The 15,579-nt window shown below is 47.9% G+C and overlaps 8 protein-coding genes across 8 annotated transcripts; 4 read left to right on the forward strand and 4 right to left on the reverse strand.

Moving 5' to 3' along the window:
* Positions 1-169: 169 nt before the first annotated feature.
* MCYG_07543 (conserved hypothetical protein) lies at positions 170-1,048 on the forward strand (the record flags this gene model as incomplete). Its single annotated transcript, XM_002843714.1, has 2 exons — positions 170-273; positions 376-1,048. 2 exons carry the CDS (start codon positions 170-172, stop codon positions 1,046-1,048), a joined length of 777 nt encoding a protein of 258 aa, XP_002843760.1.
* A 275-nt stretch (positions 1,049-1,323) lies between these two features.
* Positions 1,324-2,452, reverse strand: MCYG_07544 (uncharacterized protein; the record flags this gene model as incomplete). The annotated part of the gene is made up of 2 exons (XM_002843715.1): positions 1,324-1,928; positions 1,984-2,452. The coding sequence occupies 2 exons, from the start codon at positions 2,450-2,452 to the stop codon at positions 1,324-1,326; spliced, it is 1,074 nt and encodes a 357-aa protein (XP_002843761.1).
* A 431-nt stretch (positions 2,453-2,883) lies between these two features.
* Positions 2,884-5,599, forward strand: MCYG_07545 (exocyst complex component protein; the record flags this gene model as incomplete). The annotated part of the gene is made up of 2 exons (XM_002843716.1): positions 2,884-5,034; positions 5,099-5,599. The coding sequence occupies 2 exons, from the start codon at positions 2,884-2,886 to the stop codon at positions 5,597-5,599; spliced, it is 2,652 nt and encodes an 883-aa protein (XP_002843762.1).
* A 200-nt stretch (positions 5,600-5,799) lies between these two features.
* On the reverse strand, positions 5,800-6,901 carry MCYG_07546 (conserved hypothetical protein; the record flags this gene model as incomplete). The annotated part of the gene is made up of 2 exons (XM_002843717.1): positions 5,800-6,728; positions 6,793-6,901. The coding sequence occupies 2 exons, from the start codon at positions 6,899-6,901 to the stop codon at positions 5,800-5,802; spliced, it is 1,038 nt and encodes a 345-aa protein (XP_002843763.1).
* A 1,113-nt stretch (positions 6,902-8,014) lies between these two features.
* MCYG_07547 (ran GTPase activating protein 1) lies at positions 8,015-9,308 on the reverse strand (the record flags this gene model as incomplete). Its single annotated transcript, XM_002843718.1, has 1 exon — positions 8,015-9,308. One exon carries the CDS (start codon positions 9,275-9,277, stop codon positions 8,015-8,017), a length of 1,263 nt encoding a protein of 420 aa, XP_002843764.1.
* A 401-nt stretch (positions 9,309-9,709) lies between these two features.
* Positions 9,710-10,080, forward strand: MCYG_07548 (Cox17p; the record flags this gene model as incomplete). The annotated part of the gene is made up of 3 exons (XM_002843719.1): positions 9,710-9,740; positions 9,793-9,863; positions 9,937-10,080. 3 exons carry the CDS (start codon positions 9,710-9,712, stop codon positions 10,078-10,080), a joined length of 246 nt encoding a protein of 81 aa, XP_002843765.1.
* Positions 10,081-10,883: 803 nt separating this feature from the next.
* On the reverse strand, positions 10,884-12,886 carry MCYG_07549 (glucosyltransferase; the record flags this gene model as incomplete). The annotated part of the gene is made up of 3 exons (XM_002843720.1): positions 10,884-12,357; positions 12,409-12,571; positions 12,649-12,886. The coding sequence occupies 3 exons, from the start codon at positions 12,884-12,886 to the stop codon at positions 10,884-10,886; spliced, it is 1,875 nt and encodes a 624-aa protein (XP_002843766.1).
* Positions 12,887-13,756: 870 nt separating this feature from the next.
* MCYG_07550 (ribonucleoprotein) lies at positions 13,757-15,288 on the forward strand (the record flags this gene model as incomplete). The annotated part of the gene is made up of 3 exons (XM_002843721.1): positions 13,757-14,290; positions 14,346-14,635; positions 14,697-15,288. The coding sequence occupies 3 exons, from the start codon at positions 13,757-13,759 to the stop codon at positions 15,286-15,288; spliced, it is 1,416 nt and encodes a 471-aa protein (XP_002843767.1).
* Positions 15,289-15,579: the final 291 nt, after the last annotated feature.

The raw sequence follows: 15,579 nt of genomic DNA on the forward strand, positions 1-15,579 counted from the left end.
ACTGCCATTGTCAACCAAGAAACCAGAGACAGAAGCCCCTAGGCATGGATAATGGTTTATATACATGTCTACTAGTTGCATGATTATATCTCTCTCTTAGTGCTTCTTCTTTACCTGCCCTTCTCTTTCAGTATCCTGCTCTTTCGCTGTTAACACAGCACAGGCCCGCATGCCGGGGACAATCAACTGGGAGCCACCAGCTTCCAGCGTGATGATTCTGAAAAAGAGGAAGAGAGATAATGATTCTGGACAGGATAGCAATATGGTTCTTTCGTAAGTAGTCTGAAGATGACAGAGAACTCTTATGCATGAACGTTTAACGAACGTTTTAACGAAGGTGGAGGATGAAATAACTAACGGCCGACACGTCTCTAGGCCTCCTTCACAGATGACTTACCCAAGAGCAGAAGCACCTTCAATCAGCTCTGGCTGCTCTCGAGCAAACCTGGGCTCACCCACGTCAAAACCACGCATACGGCCGTTGGTGTCATCCCTGAAAAAAAGACGACTAGACCCGAAGATCATACCATCTCAGCCTTCGCAGCCTCTTTTCTTCTGTTCTCGAACGTCACAAGAAGAATACACCGAAGAGAATTTACAGCATGCTCGAAATCACCACTCCATGACTCCTACATCAGACGATTATACCATGAAGAACATGAGTGATGCTCCTAGACATAATTACGGATACCATAGACCGGACGACGAGCATGATAGATCAAGCTGCCAGCAAACCGGCCCTATATCAAACAGGGCAACGAGAGGAGATAGTCAAATTCTTTCTCCCTGCCATATTTGCCATCGACGCCCAACGACACGTACGGCACTGGACGCGTATGCAGACTGTGAAATATGCGGCAAGAGAGCATGTTATGTCTGTTTAAGAGAGTGCGACGACGTTTACTGTCAGGAACGGGGGAGTAATATAGACCGGGAGAGCCACAGAACATCTCTAGGACGGAGAATATGTTCATCCTGTGCTGTGGAGGGCATTCTGGAAACGGGGGAGGAGGTTGTCCGTTGCCTAGTTTGCGTTGAGCATGGATAGATGGCCGATACCTTTCTCACTAGAATTACGGTTTTTATTTGGGTGGATTTCCTGGATTTCTTCATCTTATGCATTTGTGTTTCTGGATCGGTAGATTAGATCATTATATCATTATTTGGCGGAGGTTTACTGGTTGCTTTATTCGAATACATCATTTTCTCTCGCGAGAATATTTATCTATTAGCAAGAATGGATTATTAGGAATAAATAAAGATTTTTAGGTAAAAAGGGTCAGGGAAGAAGATAAAAAGGAGGGAGCCTTCAGCAGTGATGTTCTATCGTCCGAACCTCATTTCAGCTCCGGCATACTTCCAAAGCCCCTTTATGAATCTCTGATACTCTACGGCCTCGACCTCTCCGGCAATGCCGGTGGTGTGGTCTCCGGTGCAGAATATCTCTGATAGTCGAATCTGCCAGGGCGGGTAGCCGTCTAGCTTGACATAGGGGCCAAAGATAAGGATAAGGTCAGGATCGGCCTTGGTCAATGGAGTCAGCATGCTTTCAGCTGCTGAATCTGTACCATTGGCTTCGTTTCCTGGTTCCTGAGGTGGAGGTGCAGGAATGGTCATCATCTCAGCCAGCTCAGCATCAATCAGCTTGGTACCAATATCCTGTGGTGAGACCTTGCCATGCTGTGCCATCTCGGCCAGAGTTTTGGTGAGGTCAACCAAAGTTTCCCTGCCATCCGTACTTGAGAGGAGCAGGACAGTTATGGCCTCAACGTTCGACTTTGATGTCTGGGGGACGAGTTTTGGGGCGTAAAGCGGGTGATGAGGAGCAAACACTCCTAGGGAGGGTTGATAACATGGTGGACCGTAGTAAGTGTCGAGCTTGCTAACGATGATTCTATGCAGAGTTGGTATATGTGATTTGAGAATACCTGCCATGACCTGTCAGTGTATTGGTAGATTTAATATTTGATAGAGAGACCAAACCTGTTTTCTCATAGATGCTCAACGCAGGAATCCCAGCACACGAGCTCCAGGCCGCCAACTCTGCAACCTCGTCCATAAGCGTCTCCAGAGCGTCTTCATGTTTTCTGAGTGTCAGTACCACGCTGAGATGTTCTGGCAGCCTGTTCAATCCCCTGACGTCCTTCCGGATCAGCTCGGGGGTTCGGTGATGGTAGTATAATATCGCGAGCACTCGATCCATGACCGCATAGTAACTCTGTCGTATCCGCGAATATATGCTAAAGATGATGTGTATTAGGAAATATAGGAGATAGTATAGCTTCGATCGCAGGAATGCGCGGACTGGCTTCGAGCTCCCTCTGCGGCCCCTGACAGACGACTTGCGGACTCGAGGCGGCATCAGGAACGGCTTCACGAGGTTCTCGCGCTCTGCAGCCGGCAGGCTCTCGAGTTGCTTTCGAAGCACCGGGCCATCCTTTACGTATGGCATGGCTGGTTATTTGTTATTTTTCGCTATTCAATAGCTCGCTGTTGAGGGCGTAAAGAACGACTGCGGAGGAGAAGCTGCGGTGGACGCTGATATTGTTGAACAGTATTAGATATTGTATCCATTCACAGTCGGGATGAACGGAGAAATGCTTTTCATCCGTTGTGAAGTCGTATACATTGATCTTTGTGTAAGACTGAACACCCTGTTGTAAATTTTGATATGTAGATGTAACTCTGACGTATTCAGTGCGTGGCAAGAAAACAACCAGAGGCAGACAAATAATTACAGCATCAAGGGTCATATTTACTATTTACGTACTTAAATACGGAGCACTTGATATAATGGCAGACGCCGATATATGATATGTGAAGGCGTCTGCAGCTTTATGATTGTTCACCTTCGTTCGCTCTCCATGTCTAGACATCGCAAACATGCCCGACCAGAATTACCAGTCTGATATGCGAAAGTCGATATTCAACAAGGGCCCCGAATTCACCCTAGAGACCTTCTCGAGCAGAGACTTCATCGTCAAGGACTTCATCGAGTCGCTCTCCGATGCTGCCATCCAGCGCCGCTCCGGGGGCATCGGAAACCAGCCCTTCGACCCTAAACCCCTAATCCGCGCCTTCGAGCATGCGCAGCGGCGCCTGACAGAGCTATCAGGAGACCTTGAGCAGCGCGAGAACGAGCTGTCTGCAGCCGTGCGGAAGGCAGAAGCGCAGCATACACAGAACGCAAGCAATCTGGGCTGGAAGTTGAACCAGGCCATCGAGTCCTTTCAGAAGCTAGACACCTCCTTGAACGGGCCTCGTCGGCCTGCCACTCGAGATGAACCAGGTGGTAATGGCAATGTGGCTGTCGAGACAGGCAAGAAGCTGGAGGAGCTCGATCGCCAGAGACGCAAGGCTCTCGATGCGCATTTTCTCATCGGGTGCTGGGACGAAGTGAGCAATCGCGGGGAGCTCACGATGCTGGAGAACCTGCGGCGGTCAGGCAGCGGGGAGGGAAAAGTACGGTCTGCGCGTATTGCCAGACAGCTGCTGCGGATAAGCCAGAGACTGGATCCGTTGAGCTGGAGTGAGAACAACGGAGGCACTGATACCATACCGCCCAGTCCTGTGGATGCCAACGGGAACGGCACCCCCAAGAGGAGGAATACGCGAGAGATCATTGAGAAGTTCTCAGAGACGCTGGAGAATGATCTGCTGAAGCAGTTTGATCATTTCTACCGAAAGGCCAACTTTGAAGGCATGAAAGACTGCGCCAGTGTTTTACATGATTTCAACGGGGGAGCCAGTGTCATCGCTCTGTTTGTCAATCAGCATCAATTCTTCATTGATCGCAGCCAGCTCATTTCAGAAGAAGTCAGTGGAGACTCTGAGGCATGGGAGCAGCTTGCTGACCCTGATGCGTTGTCCCCCGGAGTAGAGCCCAGCCTGCAGTCGCTGGTTGACGAGGTCCAGGTGGTTGTCCAGGAAGAATCAGCAATCATCAAGCGAGCCTTTCCTTACTACGAACAGGTTCTAAGCAAGTTTCTGCAAAGAGTTTTTCAGCAGTCGATACAGCAGCGTCTGGAACTGGTATTAGATAAGGCCAGTTCGGTGTCTTCTCTGGCGTTTTTGAGAACACTGCAATCAGCACGCAGCTACATAAGTGCCCTAGTAGACGACCTGAAGGCTCATGGACTGACAGAACACCCTGACACTATATCCTCGCAAACAGCTATATTCCTCGACCAGCAGCTAGAGGAGCTGTTTATTCCCTACCTCATGGGAGCATCCTACATCGAAAGAGAGAAGAATAACCTCGAAGAGCTCTATACCTCCCTTATGTTCAAATTCGCAACCTTCCACTCCCGACGGAAGAAAACACCCACTACATTCATGTCCTCCCTCGCAAAGTCGGGGAGTGAGCTGCTCGCCTCAGCCAGGGACGCATATATCAACAGCCTTGATTCATCTGATTTCACTCCCACGCAGCGCAAGATGCTCCTCCGGGTTGCTGGGCTCAAGGAGAATGGCGAGCCACAAAAACAAAACGAGATTGAGCTTACAGAGGAAGATGGCCAGCTGAGCGTTGCATTTGCTAAGCGTATGCTTCGATGGTTAGCAGAAGGTGTCGGTAGAAGTTTAGAACTCAGCGTGAGCAGTGAGACTCCCAAGGATGTCTCCACCCTTCTCAGCATGCTCTTGTCCAGGATGGGCGAGGGATACATAGAAACGGCTCTCGATGCGGCCTTGGAATCTGCTCATGCCCAGGAATCCGGAAAAGCCGAGCCGGATTTCAACTACTTGACGACTCTGAGGACGGCGATTAGTATAACGTATTTGATGATGACCTGCATTAATGCCGTACTCGTTCCGCTGGCAGCATCCAATATAACCATAAAACGGGACATGGAGAAGAAGACGAATTTGATAATGCACCGCATCGAAGAGAAGATCAACTCAATTGAGCAGAAAACCGTTGACGTGACACTGGCTTGGGTTGCGCGAGTCCTCTCAAGTCAGAAGAAGAATGATTTCCGACCAAAGGAAGGCGTAGCAGATGAAACTGGATGGCTAGAAATGCTACAAACGCCGGTATGTCATTTGCATTGACATTATAAATATATATGTCTTTAACCTCATCTAACTAACCATGTAGACGTGTGCGTCTATTTCCGGTTTTCTAACTCGACTTCACAACGTAACACTTACATCACTACCGTCCAGTGGTTCAAATGTCCAGGTATTCCTGACTGAAATCGCCCTGGGCACCAGGGCACTACTCCTAGAACATTTCAAAAAGTTCCCTGTCAACGCTCCCGGCGGCCTCATGGTGACCAAAGACATGACGCGATACACCGAACTTCTACGATCCTGGAACATCGACGAATCCGTCAAGGGGGTCGGTGGAGTCTTAGATGTACTTTTGGAAGTCGGCAGTCTGTTCGTTATCGGGCCACAGGCTCTCAAGGAACGCGTAAGGGCTGGAACAGCTGGTGGAGGCAGCGGTGCTTCATCTGGAGGCGGTAGTGGCGGAACCACAGGTGGAAGCCAGAGTAAATCGAATGCTGGCTTAAGCGTACAAGAAGTGCGTGCTTATGTTCTGCGTCGAGAAGACTCGGGAAGTGCAGCGATGCAGGATGTTTTCAACGCCTTTTAATGTACGTTCAGGTAATGATTTTTGGCGAGACCCCTTTTCTCAGCATACGCCCATAGAGTGGTGATGTTTACGTTGGCCATGTCTTTTACACAATAGTACATAGAAGTATATAATATTTCTATTGTAATAAAATTTGAAACCGTCATAATATTCATTGTTAGAGTAGAGCTTTCATAGAGTCTTGTAAGAGAAGCAAGGAATCAACCTCTCTTAACTCCACCTACGTTACAGATGCTATCCCAGGAGATGTTCTGTAACCCGCTGGGAAGAGAGAGGCCCTCAACAGTCCAACTAGCAATAGCTAACTCAAAAGTCCATGCTAAAACTGCTTTCCCCCAATGCGACTTCTTCCCCCATATCGCCGTCTCAATCACTGTTCCAATCCCATTGAGCAAGAAGAAAGCAATAATGCGCACCACACCATCTATCGGCAGAACAGGAGCAAGGCTATACGCATGGAAGAGACCCATCAGTGAGAAAGAGGCAAGAACACCAACCCCCCTTGCAAAGGCTACGGGTACACCATACTTGGCTGGCAAGTGTCGTCGTAATGGATCATAAGCTAGAGACCGACAGGGACTAGCAAAAGCAGTGTGCCATGTTTCACTCCAGAACGAGGCAAGGGATGAAGCAGTGTATACCGGACCGAACAGCGGAGGGCTCGTTTTGTACCGCAAAAGAAGCTGTAGTGATTCCCAGATAACGTAGATGGCGAGCAGGATCTGAAGAGCTTGGACTGTAGGATTAGACTGAGGGAAGAGAGCTTGAAGGGCCAGGAAAAAGGCACCATGCAAAACTAGGTCGAATGATTCGGAAAAGCGATGATGAAGCTTTCGTTGCTGTGCATGCTGTGAGACAACTCTCTTCCCGGTTGAATAAAGGATGTTTTTGCAGCACTTTATGTCTCCTCGTCTGTGATGACAGCAGAAATACTCTGTCATAGAGTCTTCTTCCAATTGAGCTGGAGCAGGAGCAGTGCGTAGATAGTTTGGTGTGAATGATTCGTATCTCAGCTCTGTGAAGAGAAGCAAGGCGACGATACCATCGGATGGTGGGTTTGGGTAAGCATATCTAGGAGGTGAGTTCCTTCGAGCATAAAAGTCCAATGCCTTCATACTGCCAATAGCCACTATTGTACATTATTATCGTCAGTATGTTGTTTGTAATGATCCCAAAGTAACGAGTATGCTCACCTGCGAAAAGCTGCAAGCTTCTAGCAACCGAGCATTCCAACACAACCAGCATGCCATTGGCCGTAAACGCGCAGATGGCCATCCAGTCCAGAGCCATAAACAGGGCCATCCTCTTCTTCACCAATGCATAGAGAGCCAGATAGAGCAGTGCAGCTGGGAGTATTAGTGAAATGAGTCCCTGTCTGATATCGCAGCCTGCTTCTGCTAACGCTCTCTGCGCAGCCGGCGAGGCCTCTGGCATAAAATTCAAACACTTGGGTATCATCCTGAATCTCTTCTCTCCTGTTTTTTCCCGTCGATGCGGAGTTTTGACTTCGATGTCGTGTCTTTTTTCGTGATATCAACGCTGCTGTAGCAGAACAAAGTATGCCTTTCTAACACTGCACTCAGCTGGTGTCTATCGATGAGAAAAGACATGTAACCAGGACAAGAGTGCCACTGTGTGTAAACAAAAGATGTCAACATATAGGACTGTCATGTATGTCGGTGTTTGCTCTCTGCATGTCATGAAGCCGCACCGATGCAGCTAGGCAAAGACGTCCTGCAACTATATCAGCTTAGAACAGGAAGCCCTTTCAAACCATGCAGTATAGCTGGTATGAATATATATATATATATATCAGAAGAGATGAGAAGTATTGATGTCTGTCGGGTTGTTGAATACTTGATGTCAGGATGGCAGTTGTCCTTGTCTATAATATAAAGATGCAATTTTCCATATAAACAGCGACGTTAATACTTTAAGGGATATAAAAAGGCCTTTATCAGCAGGAATATAAAAAAGAACAGCCAGCTTCTATATAATAAATCGAAGAGGTCGAAAGTGCAAGATGATGTCCTTTTTGCTATAGGGTCTCATCCTCGGCAGGGATTGAAGGCGAGGCTCGTACGTCTTCTGCATCTTCTGCATTGCCGGATGGCTCGGGAAGATCTTTTTATGACCTGGATTATGTATGGAGGCTGCGGGTTGTCACTCTTTTCCCTGTCACTGAGCCTCTCTCCTTCAAGAGTATCACAAGCCAAACGGGTTCTAGTATTATTATGCATAAGTATTATAAATATTCGGCCTGCAGGATCAGCGCTGCATGCATCTACGTTGAAGTATACGGAGCATACATCGTATAGCGTATGTGAAGGTTCGGGAGAAAGGAAGCCATGAACATTTGCATTTACAGGTCTGATACTCAAATCATTGCTAAAGAGAGCGTATGTATCCCGTTTGCTATAATCCTGTAGCCGCGAGCTTGTCGGCAAGCTCATCGACCTTCTTGTCCGGGGCTTGGGCTACCTTCTCGTTCTCAGCACGCTCGGCATCTTGGACAACTCGTTCGGCCTTCTCCTCCACTTCTTGCTCTTCTTCCTCTTCTTCGTCTTCCTCCTCTTCGTCTTCGCTCTCTAGTTCATCAAGCTCGTCCAAACCCCAGGCAGCCTCGTCTTCGTCCTTGCCGAATTTCTCCTTACGCTCGTCGAGAAGACTACGGAGATCCACAAGGTTGGAATCCTCCTCACTTAACTTATTCCCATTCAATTCAACACGCTTCAAGGCAGGGAGTGAGCTCTTTGCCGCCTGAACAAACTCCTTCAATCCCTCAGCGGTAATGTCGTTGTAGGCTAGACGAAGTATCTCCAGCTGCTTGTTCTCTCCCTTTGCCAGGGTCTTCGCGACTAAGAGGGCTCCTTTACCTTTAAGGTAGCAGTCACTTAAACTAATCTCACGGACCTTGGGCCACCCGGTAACAACGCGCGCCAGGACTCGCGAACCAGCCATGGTGAAGGTGTTATCCTGCAAGTCCAACACTTCAAGCTCAGGAGCGTGCTGCAGACCCGTGTCGAGCAAAAGAACTATTCCATCCTGACGAATACCATTCTGCGTCATCCGTATCGTGCGAAGCCCCTTGCCATGGCTCTTTACCATCTTCGCCCACGAAGCCATACTTCCGCTCTCAAGTCGGTTCCGGCCACATACTATCGTCTCTAGGTATGGCACCTCCACCTTGGGGTTCGCTGACCGAGCTTCCTCCTTTCTCGTATGCAATTCTTTTAGCGCATCAGCAATAAGGTTCCCAGCCTTTGGGCCCAGGCCGTTATTATTCAAGATTAAATGACGTAGTGGGGTGTGCGCCTTCAAAAATTCGACGAGTGGCGCTTGAGTGTTCAATCCAAAAGCGTTATCACTTAAATCGATCGTCTGAAGTGTGCTGACTTCGCGAAGGGCTTTTAGGAGGAAAGAGAGCGCCTGTGGTATTTCGTCGAGAAGTCGAGAGGTGAAGATATCGGCCAGGTTAGCTGTATGTAGCTTCTTCTGGGTTCGGAGGACGCTGGCTAAACGCTCGCTTGCAGGGACACCAAATGTATTTCCACCCAAACGGATTTCTGTAATAACATCGTCGGTTTCCACGAGAGGTTTAATAAATGGTTCTAAGTCGTCAGCAGAGTCAAATCTCTTCCCCTTGCCCTCGATCGAGAAGAGAGAGGTAGAGGCCATAGTGGGGTAGTTCCTCCTTGATACTAGATGTATTTCACCACTTGCGGCGCAGATGAGGAGAAAATCAGTAAGAAGTAATACCAACAGGACGTTATAAGCAAGGGAAACGGTATAATCAGAAAACCGGCGCTGCAAAAGGATTTATCAACAAGTAAATTGTTCTATCAAAAAAGAGGGACAGAAAAAAAGGAGGCTCCAAAAAGCCCCACGAAGGTTTTATTTTATTTTTTTTTTTCTTTTGGCGGCTCGAATGATGACTAAGCTGACACAGGATAATCTTTAATCCGCGATGACATAACAAGGTTGTCGGAGTTAACTTGGAAATTGATTGATCATCATAAAAAGCCGGAGTTCCATCCGAGTATCAGACAAGCAACTTCACGGTTAAGCAATTCTCGTTTCCTACGACGTTTTCCCTCGTTTTAGCGCACAATGTCCGGTTTCTTGTCGGCGCTCTGGACGAGTAAGTTCATATCGTCTACTTTTGCTGGCAAAATACTGACCCGATGCATCAGAGCCAACTGTCCCTGGCGAGTCCAACTCGGCTGCCACCACCTCCTCTCCCTCTGAAACTTCAAAGCCAAAGGTATGCCAGATTTGATATTTGGAATGTATACTACCTTTTGAACATCTACTGACAGGAAATTTTTGATCTTTAGCCATGTTGCGTATGCAAATCTGAAAAGGCTGCACGAGACGAATGCATGCTCTTCTCTAAGTCTAGCGATCCTGCTGCAAATGAATGCTTGCAACTCGTACAAGAATACAAGTCCTGTATGGCCGAATTCGGATTTAAGGTCTGAATTTAATGTTTGCGCGCTGGGACTATAACGGAAATGCGGAAAGATTTGAAATCAGGTTGGATACATGCGGGCTGTCTGGCAACCTGTTGATTGATTCCGTGTGCTACTCGACACGGTACTTGTATAATGACTGGGACAGATACCCCTAGCCGCTGTGTTTTACTGTATATTATTGTTTGGGCAAATGGTTATAGAGCGGATTATAGAATCTGATGGATCCTGGACTAGGGTTCATATTCAATGTATAACATCACAGTGTAATACTTAATGGAATATCTCTATTCATTCAATGATTACTCCTTTGTGTTTGACATCTTAGATTCTGGGTTTTGCATTGAAACAGTATATACATGTGGATAGAATATTAGAAGAGGGTAGGTATAGAAAGTAGTTAATAGATGATGTATTTAAATAACACGCCTTAAGCTTAGGGCATTGTCATAGATAGATTATAACCTTAATATAGATATTTGGACAGGCCTGCCCGTATTATAAGGTGATAACCTAGAGGTAGCAACAAAATAATCTTCGTGCAATTTGTGCGAGACATTTTAGGTGGCTCCTAGAGAAGAGACGCATTGAGGGGAAGCTCCGTTCCACCAGCTGCTGAATGGTTCATTATTTTAACCTCAAGCGAGAGGTTACTTTCGCTAATACCGAGCCTGGGGTAGCATCAAGGGGTTGCCTGACGATGTCTACTAAAGACAAGGTGACGTCTTTTCTCTTGTAGAATGAGCTGGAACTCAGGGTATATTCGGTGGTCCCTGAGCCCTGCTTAAGTACACAAATCATGAGAAGGCGGACTAGCCGCTAAGGCCTTGTACTTTGGTGTGACCTTTGCTATCTTCTGAGCCCTTACTAGACACCTTCTGTTCTTTGGAATCGTCAAGAGGTACTTTCTCAGACACTGCACGCTTGCGTTTTATATTCGAAGAGGGCTGATACGGCTCAAGGATAGCTGTCTGTATTAGTTTCCAGTTGCACCATAGGAAGATGATCCCAAATCCGGATGCACCGATTAGTGCGTTAAGGACCACCCACAAGTCCGGTTTCGTAGGAGGCGGGTTGACGGTAAACTCAAGGATATGCCATACTAACATAGCTGCATAATAGGATAGATGGATGAATTTTGTTATGGAGAATAACTCGACGAATTGTTCTGTTCCACCAAAATTTCTATAGAGATCGACAGAAGTGGGAGGTAGCCCGAGCATATATGCCCATAACAATGTAAGGATTGTGTAAGGAATTCTTAGTTCGTCGCGCTTTAGGAGTGGGAACATCGTCCACACACCGAGCATATTAGCCAAGCCAACCCATGCTCGTATTTCTTTGCTGAGTCCACCAGCACTCCCCAGAAGTAACGTCATTGGCAAAAGTGGCAGCAATACGCTCTTCTCATGGACCTGGAACGAGCAGAGAAAGAAACCCCAGGCCGTGCTTGCTAGTGCATAGGGTAGAAGGTGTGTTCGAGGGTAACGTCCAATTATCAAGCAAGATGGTATAATAGTAATGAGTGTAGCACCCAGTGCTGCTAGCTTGAGAATGCTGGGATCAAATTTATTGAGTTTGTAGAAAGTGTGGATGGCACACCAGACGTTGGCGACCTTATCTTCAAATAAACCTCGTGCAAATGGGAATATGCGGTGGATACACTGAGTAAGCTGTAGAACCACCTGGTGAAGCCAGGATGCCTTGTTGATATGTATGGGGAGGGATTTCATCAATGGAGGCTGGTCAGTAGGGCCATGTATGTCGCCATACCAATCCGAGAGAGTGCCGGCAAAAAGTGGCGTGAATAGGATGGCGAACGCAACGATGGTGATCAAGGCAATGCTGATCAACCTGTTGGGCCGAACACGAGGAGAAAAGCAAATTCCTAATAGATAAGCAAAGACAACCGGAGCAAAGTAGAGCGACATTTGCTTGTATCCCAGGGCGCCAACAAAGAATAAGCTGGCCCAGAGCGGCCTATCAGCGTACATGCATTCGAGGGAGGCGACAATAAAGCCGAGCATCACAGTGTTGTATTGGAAATGTCCATGGTCAATTAGGATGGTAGATGGCTGCATAAGAACTGCGCAAAGAGCAATAGAGCCCGGCCATGGTCCAACGCCTTGCTCACGAGCATACCTCCGGAGGAAGATGACAACAGCTGGAATATAAATTAAATACTCGGAAACAACGACAGTTGCACGCATATAGACCCTTAATAATGGCTCTTCTAGGCCTCTAGATTTGTCTAATGTAAACCACGCCGGGTTTATTAATTGGCCTCTATCTTGTGTTAGCTTCTGATACAACTCTATAATTAGATAGGGGCCGTACATTTTCCCCAGGAGCCAACTATGATAGGCCGTCAATGGAGGGTAATCCAAGCCCCAGTACTGCAAGTCGTAGAAATACCACCAGGAGGTTGGCAAGTGTATTGTCAGCTCCATCCAGTGTCTCTGAGCTTCAAAGTCACCATGCATTGGGGGTACTCCATAACCTATACAAATTATCAGCAAACTATCCCATCTAACTACAATGAAATATGAAATTGCAAAGAATGAGACGAATGTGTACCTGAGTGACCCCACAGTGAAGTTCCCCACCGGAAAAGGCCAACAATCATCAACACGACGGGTAGGATGAGCCATTGAGATACGCCAGACCGCGCAGGCCAGAAGAAGGAGACTAATGGAAAAGCAGGAGTGTAGACATCATGATCTCTGGATATTACCAGGTCGGTGTTCAGCCCAGCACCTGATAGTGCTCGGCGTTTCTTTCGCGGTCGGTGAGTTGAAGGCGAAGTCGGTGCCATTGTATCAGTAGCAAGGTTCGTCCATTCAAATAAATACCAAGGACAAGTAATGCGCAGTACACTGGTCAAACAATCAAACCACCCCTTTGCATCGTTCGTGGTTTATACTGTGTCTTTATATCAACATCGGTTGCACGTCGCGAACTTCCCAATTCGGACTTTTAGGGAGTTAAAGATGACTAAGCAGGAACGAGTGTTAAGACAAACGCTAGTCCGTTTTAGGTCTAGTAGAGGAAAGCTAAAAAAGGCGGTGAAGGTGAAATTTTAAGCGGCAGAAAAAAAAGTTGGCAACCCAAAAAAAAGCTTTGATAAATATCTAGCTTTGCGTCCAACTTTGGGAAATTTCTTCTTCATCAATCACACCGTTATTTCCCTTTCACTTGAATTCAAAAGACTCTCCTAATTCCGAGTCGCTATAAAGAGCTTTATACGTTCTGTATAAGATTCTTTATTGTGATTCGTTATATTTTCCGTGGGCTTCTGTGGGCTTGTCGCGTGAGATTTATCAGAGGGCTTTAACTGTTCGCTTGTCGGCTGAGGGCTTGGGATAAGTTGACATTTGTGGGATTTTGCTTGCTAGTATCTACATCTACATAGACGGTCATTCGAAAGAGTGTCTGTCTCGTTGGCTTGTGGGTTATTTGTGACATAATCGATCTTTTGTGGGCTCCCTGTTCCTGTGGGCTTGAGAGAATTAGTTCCTTGTTGGCTCTTAACTGAATATTGCTCTGTGGGCTCTGTTGCGTACTGAGGGCTATTGATTTCGTGGGAATTGACCTCGTGTTTTCAAAAACTATCAAGTGGTAAGTCTTGTTTACGGTGTGTGGCAGCTGTTGAATTACCCATCTAACACGCAAAAAGGGAAGCAAAATGAAGGCTCCAAAGGCTAAAACTGTGGCGAAGGATGAGAAAGTCCTCACCAAGGTGAAGGACAGTGGTGTGAAGAAGTCTACGGTAAAGACAAAGGAGGCTGCTAAGAAGGCCGTTGTTAACAAGGTCAAGAAGAGCAAGAAGGCTCCTACCCCTTCTGAAAGCTCCGATTCTGAGAGTGAGGAGAGCCGTGAGAGCTCTGAGAGTGAGGAGGAGAGTGAAGATAGCGAGGAGGAGACCGCTCCTGTGAAGAATGGCGCCACTGCTTCTTCTGACTCCTCATCCGAATCTTCAGAGTCCGAGGATGAGAAGCCAGTTAAGAATGGCGCAAAGGTTGCCAACGGAAAGAAGGAGGACAATGATAGCGAGAGTGACGACGAGGACAGTGACGATTCTGACAGCTCTGACGATGAGGTAAAGGAGGCCCCCAAGGAGGCTAAGAACATCAAGGCCGAGGGTGAGGACTCTGATGACTCGGATGAGTCTGAAGATTCTGAAGAATCCGACTCTGACGAGCCTGCCAAGGCAGAGAAGGTATGTTTAACGAAGTCCTCTTTTCTATCAAGCTGGGTGACTAATTATGTTCTAGGACGACAACGATGACGACGATGACGACGAGGAAGACTCTGACGATTCTGACTCCAGCGAAGAGGAGGAAGCTGAGAAGCCACAACAGAAGAAGCGCAAGGCCGAAGAAGAACCCGAGCCTGCCGCTAAGAAGGCCAAGGTTAACCTTCCTGATGGCGCTTCCGCCAACCTCTTTGCCGGTAATCTCTCCTGGAACGTCGATGAGGAGTGGCTCCGCTCCGAGTTCGAGGAGTTCGGTGAGCTCGTAGGCGCCCGCATCGTCACTGACCGTGAATCCGGTCGATCCAGAGGGTAAGCATTGGTCGTTGTTGCTCGTGTGAAAATGTCAGTTCACTAACATAGCTATAACTAGATTTGGCTACGTTGAGTTCGCCAACGTCGAGGACGCCGTCAAGGCCCATGCTGCTAAGAAGGATGCTGAGCTCGACGGCCGCAAGCTGAACCTCGATTTCGCCAACGCCCGCACCAACGCTGGTGGAAACCCACGCGAGCGTGCCGACAGCCGTGCCAAATCTTTCGGCGACCAGACCAGCCCTGAGAGCGACACCCTCTTCCTCGGAAACCTCCCCTTCTCTGCCGACGAGAACGCGGTCCAGGAACTCTTCTCCAAGCACGGATCTATCTTGGGCATCCGTCTCCCAACCGACCCTGACTCAGGCCGTCCCAAGGGCTTCGGCTACGTCCAGTTCTCTTCCGTCGACGAAGCTCGCGCTGCCCTGGAGGCTGAATACGGTGCTGACCTTGGTGGCCGTGCCATCCGTATCGACTTCAGCACTCCCAGACAGCCCGGTTCCGGCGGCGATCGTGGCGGCCGCGGTGGTGGTCGTGGAGGTCGTGGCGGCCGTGGCGGACGTGGTGGCTTCGGTGACCGCGGTGGCCGTGGAGGCGGTCGTGGAGGCCGTGGCGGTGCTCCCTCCTTCGCCGGCAAGAAGACTACTTTCTAGATCTGATATCCCGATGGCTTCATGGTTCTGTTACGAAAGGTAGAGCGTGTATATGACTCTCCAGGTAATGTATAACATCCACCCTACACCCAAAACGAAAAAAAGTCCTGTTTCCCGGAATTTGTCTGCAATCGGTATTTCTCTTTATTCTCTGTCTGTCTGTTGCTTATTTACTGTAGAGTCTCCTCTTTATTTACTTCATGTTAGGGCAATGAAAATATATTCTTTTATATCCACAGAAAAAGAAATACAAGAGATCATCTTATCTTATCTTTTTCTTCTCCAAGCGTT

The sequence above is a fragment of the Microsporum canis genome, genomic scaffold, assembly GCF_000151145.1.
Source record: "Microsporum canis CBS 113480 supercont1.7 genomic scaffold, whole genome shotgun sequence".
Taxonomy (NCBI): Eukaryota; Fungi; Ascomycota; class Eurotiomycetes; order Onygenales; family Arthrodermataceae; genus Microsporum; species Microsporum canis.